At 30.4% G+C, this 8,431-nt stretch overlaps 1 protein-coding gene across 1 annotated transcript; it reads left to right on the top strand.

Annotated features, from left to right (window-relative positions):
- The first annotated feature begins 7,264 nt into the window (after positions 1–7,264).
- LOC133308895 (probable galacturonosyltransferase-like 10) lies at positions 7,265–8,431 on the top strand. Its single transcript, XM_061509630.1, has one exon. It carries the CDS (start codon positions 7,265–7,267, stop codon positions 8,420–8,422), a length of 1,158 nt encoding a protein of 385 aa, XP_061365614.1. The 3' UTR covers positions 8,423–8,431.

The raw sequence follows: 8,431 nt of genomic DNA, 5'->3' as shown, positions 1-8,431 counted from the left end.
GGACAGAGACAAGGAAGGATAATATAGTACTTGAAGTTGAGGGCATGCATAGTGTTATGCATCAAATAAGTCTATTAACAAAGTGCACAGATATGCGTTATGTTTTTTAAGTTAAAAGAAATAAAGAATTAATCATATGTGAAAAGAAGTCATAAATGTAAGAAATATTGATTATTCCTTCTCAATCATTCTTTCACTCAATTTATGCATTTTAATAGCAGACAACACAAAAAATGATGTGAATGAGAGAAGTCGCAGTTTTCCAGCTGGCGCAGTTTGCACGGAGCATGGCGCAAATCGCGCCATTTTAACTTGAAGATTCTGTATCTTGGCGCAAATTGCACTGTAGTGGCGCAATTTGCGCGGGGCTTGGCGCAAATCGCGCCATTTGACAACTTCAGCTCTGTTTTCCCGTGCAATTTGTGTGGGAGTTAGCGCAAATTGCGTGGGCAATACTTTTCAATTTTAAACTGACGTGAATTACTCAAAAAGGAGGTCCAATTGGAGGCCAATTGAAAGTAGATTTTCTCAAAACCTAATAAAAAGATCAGAAACAAAGTAGGTAGTCTATTTTTCTTAAAAAAAATTTATACATAAGCATATGTATATAAAAATTTAATTTTAGAGTGCAGTTAAAATCTACGATTTTTATTACGATTTTACGATTTACGATTTTTTATTCCCTTTTCGATTTTAGGTAAAATCCTGATTTTGACTACTTTGTGTAAGAGTTTGTAAATAAAAAATTCATAAATATAATCCTCTTCTATATTACTCAAAACATTTTATGATCTAGGGAGTGCTTAATTGCTTTGAGGAAATTTCAAATATTGTCAATATTTATAGACAACTCATCCTTCTTGTAATGTAGTATCACCTACTTACCCTTTTTGCATCTTGTGTTTTCATTAACAAAGTTAAGAGAATGTTGTTAGTTTGATTCAGTAATCTTGCGACGTGTAGAGAGATTCAGTTATATATATATATATATATATGGATCTATTAATCTCATGTTGCATAAGACAATTATCTCTTTATTTCCTATATATATATATAAGGAAAATATTTTCTCATGTTATATGAGAATTCAATTCTCATGTAAATGTAACATGAGAAAATTAAATCTCATATATATATATATATATATATATATATATATATATATATATAGGGTGCATATTTTCTTATGTTGTAGGATAGTAAGAGAGAAAAAAAGTAGAGATAAATTAAATGTGGGTCCCACATTTTAAATAAAAAAAGAAAAGAAAAATTAATTGGCACGGAAAACGAATTTGTGTAGGAAAAAGTTCTTATCTCATGTAGAAGGAGATAATGATTTCCCATATATATATATATAGACATGATGTGATGTAGTATCAGTTCCTTTCTTTCATGCCGGTGATCAAGATGTGATGCTACTTTTGGTTTTGTGGTTTGTTGGAATCTAATTTATTTATTCAGAAATTGAACTAACTTTGATTAATAGGCGATTGAGAAATCTGGAAAGTTCTCTTTCTCCTACTTGTTTGCTTCTTTTTTCAAATAAACTTGTATTGACGGCTTCTTATAAACATTGTGTGGCTGCAAAAAGTGTATATATATATATATATATATATATAGCTTTAACGTTTCTAAAGTAAATGTATATAAGTTATCTATATTTGCTCCTAAAATGACATTGTTTTAGGTTAAAAAATTAAAAAATTATAATGAAAAAGACTATTATAACCCTGAAATAAATTATAATTACAAAAATACCTTGATTTCCGCCTCAAAACGACGTCGTTTTGGGCTAAATGTAGATAAGTTATCTACATTGACTGTAGAAAAAGCGAACTCACATATATATATATATATATATATATGGGAAAAAATGGAGATAAATTTATCTTCGGCCACCCCAAAACTATTTCGTTTTGTTTATTTATTTCTTTATATTAATTGATTCACCTTTGAATGATTATGATTTTCTTTTTCTCTCTCTCTTCCTTCATTACCATTGATCCATCTTTGTACGGTTATGATTTAATAGCCGGAGATAAAATTATCTCAAACAGTTTGAGAAATAATAAGCCATATATATATATATATATATATATATATAAGAAAATATGTTTCTTATGTTGTATAAGACAAAATTGTTTCATGTAACACACAAAAATGGATGTGATTCATTTTTTTCTTTCTCTCTTTTTCTTAGTGGATCTCACTCATTTTTTTTATATGTTGCATGAGACAAATTATTTCATACAATGTCAGAAATATATTTTCCATATACTTATATTTTTGTGTCCAAAGAAACTAAACTTGTATAAAATTTTATGCTTCTACATGTCCATTCATGTTTATCCTTCCACCATGCCATAGATTATCCATGGTGCTAATTCTTATCTATGAAGTAAGGAAAAAACTGAAGTATATATTCATTTAGTGTGTATTTTAGGAGGGGGTAAACATTTTATATTCTATACACAACATTAGCAACAACTCTTTTTGTGGAGTGAATTTATAGTAGTCCGAGACCACAAAGAGTTGGGTGGGACTGAAGTGAGAGAAAAAGTTGAAAAGAAAAAAGAAATAATACAAGTGTCAATTTTTGAGTGAAAAGATCACGGTGATCCGGAAGCATATTAAAAAATTCCCTTCTTGTGGCCAAAAAAATATGTATAGAAAAACCTATTTGGTGGGGACCAACATTTTGTTTAGTCAGAGAATTTCGGTGGGGAGTTAGTCATTGTTTATATTCTTTATTATAGGAGGAGTCAGATGTTGACCCAGTGCTTAGTCTTCCTCGACCTGAAGTAAGTTTGCACCCAACCTATGTATATAATGGTGGTGTACTAATGTGTAAATTTAATTTCATATAATAATTATGTGTTAATCTTACATTGATTACCTGGAAAAAAATTATATTAAGCTCTTCTCTTGATGAATATTCGATACGATGCTATCTATTTAATACTTGTAAATAGAGATACAAACATAATTTTAAGATAATCATATTATGTGAAATTTAAACATAAAAGTATCCATTCTCAAAATAAATTATTATGACATGTATTATGTATTAACCACTGAGTAGTGCACACCATTTATACAATTTGTATGCACTACAAGATATGAATTAAATTAAATTAAATATGTTTAATCTTAATTGCATCAACTAACATTTTTTCAGAATAAAATATGCATAAGTCAAGAGTTATAATTTTAGTGATACCAAATTTTTGTAAGAATAATTTCATTTCAGATCGAACACAAATTAGTCAATTATTTCTCTATATTAAATATTAGTATCATATGTTAAAAAAACAATAAAAATAATAAAAACACTTATGTGGTTGTGGATTATAGTTAACAACTTACGTTTTCAGACCTAACATAACTATGGTTTGAGACCAAAAGTTCATACTCCAATTATTTTTATTTTTGTCAAACACGTTAGTTTAATAATGGCTTTGTTTTCACCCATTAAATTGAGGTCCATACTTTTTAACTTTAAAGTGTGCAACAAACAATTTTCATTTTATACAAAATAATGTGACAGATATTTACCAAAAAAATAAAATAATAATAATGTGACAGAACACACCAAAATCTACGTAAGATACGTGGGACATACAATGAAGTTCTTTACATCGTTGACAGTGATACTTCGACTGTGGACGCTTTTTGTGCCATATGCTTGAATTCTAGATAACGCGTTTCATTGTATTGGACAGAGGCAAGGAAGCATAATATAGTACTTGAAGTTGAAGGCATGCATAGTGTTATGTATCAATATACATTATTAAAATGCACACATATAAGTACTATGCCAATGCCCAATGCCACCCTTCAATTTTTCTAAAATTAAAAGAGTTTATATCTACTTTTCTTTTATTTTCTTTAAAGGTGACCCTCCAAACTATCATTTCAGAATAGTCTATTTCTGTCTCTATGTAAAGATTTTTATGTTAAATACTCAAACATTTTGAGCTCGTTTGTTTCAGTTTTTGAAAAAAAGTAACTTTTATCATTTTCTTATTTTAAAAGTATTTTTTACAAAAGTTAAAGCTATTTATATTTTTATAAAAATATTTAGTTTTTGAAAAAAATATTTGGCTTTTGACTTCTGCTTTTCTGAGAAGTTAAAATTTTTAGCTTCTGAAAAAGTAGATTTTTGACTTTTTGTGACTTCTCCTTTTTTTAAAAGCAGACATCTAAACGAACTAAAAACGAAAAGTGCTTTTTTTCTTTAAAAAAAGTAGCTTTTAAAGAAAAAAAAAAGTTCATCTAAACGAGTTTATGATCTAGGGACTGCTTAATTGCTTTGAGTAAATTTCAAATATTGTCAATATTTTTAGACAACTCATCCTGCTTGTAATGTAGTATCACTCAATAAAATCGAGTTTCTAGAAACGGAAGGGGATGTTAAAAACATAAATCGTAAAAACGATACGAAACATAAAGTTTCTATCAATTAAAGTCAAGATATAAAATTATATATATACATCTCTACGGTAAAATCATTTCTCTAGCCGCTTGACATCCAGGCGTCCAGCAATGACAAGTGTATGGTTATGATTCCTCATATTTAATATTTTCACCTTTTGTATGGTTATAATTCTCCATATTTAATATTGTCATCTATATATGGTAAATAATTGACTGTTGGACGTCAAACGGCTAGAGAAATATAAACCCCTGTATATATATGGCAAAATAATTTGTCATGTGACTTTACCTAAGGATTGGTCAAGTTATATTATATACTACAGGTAGTACATAGTGTATTTCAGAAATCAACTATGTACTGTGGATAGTACATAGTGTAACTTGACAAATCCTTAGGTCAAGTCACATGACATCCACTTAACTATATATATATAGGGGCAGGATATTCTTACACTAGTGTAAGAATTAGAAGTCTTACACTCAATTTTGAGCATTGATTCACTTGTATCCAATGACTCACATTACTAAAAAATTAGAGCCCTTAGATATAAATGCGATCAATGATCAAGATTGAGAGTGTAACTTATACTGGTGTAAAATGATCCTAACCCATATATATATATATATATATATATATATATATATATATATATATATATATATATATATATCACATGAGTAATTATTCAAAATTCAATGAAAAACTTTATATTTAAAAGAAATAAGTTACTAACTATATAAGACATAAATCTAAAAACACAAAAAGAGTTTAACAACTCCTACAATCAAGTTCCAAAACATCAAAAGAATAAAGTTTAACAACTCTTAAATTATATCAATTGATTCAAATCAAACACATCATCTTGCATTCGTTACATGTCCTTTTTTCTTACTCTTATAACAAGTTCATTTGCAATAAAATGTAATAGATTAATTCAAAACTCACCTCAGCTTGATACTCAAAATTTTCACTAGTGGTTTCACCCTCTTCTTTCTCTACAATAGCAACCTCATGCAAGGTTTTTTTTCTTCCAAATAGCTAGAAGTAGATAATGTGTATTTTGATTTGGGGGAAATAGAAATAGTTTTTTTTTTTTTAAATATAACTGGGTCATAGGTTAAAAGTTAACCCGGTTTTGTTTTTTGGTTTAAATAAAAAATGTAGACACGTGTGTTTCTACCACTTCTATGTTTTTACCAGAATTTATTGAGGAGAATTTTCACTTACATTTAAATACGTATCATTTCAATACGAATATAAAAACGTAAATTTTTATATTTTTACGTTAATTTTTAACAACAATTGTATAACTTACTTACCCTTTTTGCATCTTGTGTTTTCTTTTCAACATGGAACATATTTAAAAGAATGTTGTTAGTTTGATTCAGTAACCTTGCGACATGTGTCGAGAGATTCACGTGCGGTTTCATTAAAAGTAGTTATAAATTAGAATCCATTAAAATGTTGAACAAAATATGACAATGGCAGGCGAAATATATTTAAAGAAATTTTTTAAAAAGTATACTTTTTTTAGTTGTTAAATTTGATATGAGTAAAGAATTATGATATATCACTATATAATTTTAATAATATAAAATAACTGAACTTTGATACATGTATAACATGATGGGGATTGAATTGGTGCTGTTATAGAACAAATTTCCTCCATCGTGCACATACAAAAATCATAGCTGTCAACGTATTGTTTTTTGAAACTGTAATAGGCCTATATTTTTTTGTTAGTGTAGGAAAAATATTTCTCTTTTCTGTAACATAACAAACCTATTCCCCTAACAATCTAACATGATAAAGGAAAATGTTTTTCTAAATTGAGTTTGTTAAGGATATATCTACCGTTGATTTAACTTTAAAAAAAAAATCATAACCTTAACCCTTTAAAATTCAAAGATACATATTTACTCACTTTAAAAGCAAGTTTACTTTAAATCTTCCTAGAAAAGAAAAGAAAATACCCAATGGGAGCAGCTCAGTTGGTTCCTTGGTGCTGAGTTAGTGGGGTTGGACATGTGTTCGATTCCCGCTGAATGCATTCTTGAGGAGGGGGCTGAACCTTTAGCCATCACTGACCCCGCACTCCGGATTAGTCTCGTAGCCGGCTCAAAGAGTCGAAGCTTGTGGGGATACCGAAGGGAGCCAACTCGTCTCAAAGAGGTAATTAGGGTTGGGTAACTCAAAAAAAAAAAAAAAACTAGGAAAGAGAGAAATCTAATACTTAACATCAAATTTCATCTAATAATAAAAAGAATACGAACAAGTATACGTGGCTAGCATTTTCTAATAGAGAAATGGTGATGCCTAATTAAATTATTAAAAATAATACTAAACTTAGACGTGTTCGTAGAGTGTAGCCACCCAAGGACTATTAATTAAACATGAATTCAATTAAGAAAAATTCAAAGCACGTGGTCACAATGGTGCATCCGTCTTCAATGTACTGCTAACTTAAAGGAAAGTGGAATCGTTTAAGCATCCTAGGTTAAATGAACATTTTTCTTCATCTTTTTAGTCAAAGAATAATTCAAAGGCACGTAGGTAGAAACACACACAAAATAATAAATAATAAATAATAAAAATAAAATAAGAGAAGGTTCCTAGAAACTAATTCCCAACCAAAGCCCTTGAAGGTTCCAAGTTACAACATGACATCGTAACATGATAACAAACGCGTTTCCGTTTCTGTATTCCATTTATATAAACTTGGTCTTTTTCATTGCCTTGTTGAATCAAATATCTCTCATCTTCCCTTTTCTTATCTCTTTTTGTTCTGTTAATCAATCTGTTTTTGATCTAGATTGAAAGATTGTGATGTTTCTTTCAAGATCAATTCTTTTTGGGGTTGTCTTTTCAGCTTGTCTTCTTCTCTTTCCAGCCAATGCTATTAGATCTTTTGCCAACAAGATCACACACAAGGGCTATGAAAATGAGGTTAAAGTTGATTCCTTTATGCAATTCAGAGAGGCCCCAGAATACAGAAATCAACAAAGGTGCACTGTAATTGACACAAACAATGTGCAATTGGTATGTGACCCATCACTTGTTCATATTGCCATGACCATTGACTGGGACTACTTAAGAGGATCTATAGCTGCAGTCCATTCTGTTCTTAAACACACTTCTTGTCCTCAGAATCTGTTCTTTCATTTCATTGCATCAGATGCAAGATTGGAGAGCAAGGATGATTTTGCAAGGATTGTTAAGTCCTCATTTCCTTGCCTCAGATTCAAAGTTTATATGTTCAGGGAAAGTCTAGTTGATAATCTCATATCTCCTTCAATACGGCAAGCACTTCAGAATCCATTGAACTATGCAAGAACTTACCTGGCTGAATTGCTTGAGAACTGTGTTGAAAGGGTTATATATTTGGATTCTGATGTTATAGTTGTTGATGATATTCAAGAGCTATGGAAGGTTTCACTGACTGGGTCAAGAGTCATTGGTGCTCCAGAATATTGTCATGCAAACTTCACCAGATATTTTTCCTATGAATTTTGGTCAAGTTCTGAGTTTTCTGAGAACTTTGCAGGGGAAAAAAGGCCTTGTTATTTCAACACTGGGGTGATGGTGATGGACTTGGTAAGGTGGAGAGAGGGTGATTACACAAGGAAGATTGAGAAATGGATGGAAATTCAGAAGGAAAGAAGGATTTATAAGTTGGGTTCCCTTCCTCCTTTCTTGATGGTTTTTGGTGGAGATGTTGAGGCTATTGAACATAGATGGAATCAACATGGGCTTGGAGGGGATAATGTTGCTAATAGTTGCAGGACTTTGCATCCTGGTCCTGTTAGTTTGTTGCATTGGAGTGGTAAAGGGAAGCCATGGACAAGGCTTGATGCTAGAAAGCCTTGTTCAGTTGACTATCTATGGGTACCTTATGATCTCTACATTCCCCATGATCATACAAATCATAACCACCACCATCACCACCAGAGAACTGCTAGGGGAACAACAGATTCATCACTATAGCAAATTACA

This window comes from Gastrolobium bilobum, unplaced genomic scaffold (assembly GCF_033153095.1).
Source record: "Gastrolobium bilobum isolate Gb01-03AN ecotype WA unplaced genomic scaffold, APGP_CSIRO_Gbil_v1 utg5203, whole genome shotgun sequence".
NCBI classification, from domain to species: Eukaryota; Viridiplantae; Streptophyta; class Magnoliopsida; order Fabales; family Fabaceae; genus Gastrolobium; species Gastrolobium bilobum.
This window is presented reverse-complemented; position numbering and strand designations above follow the sequence as displayed.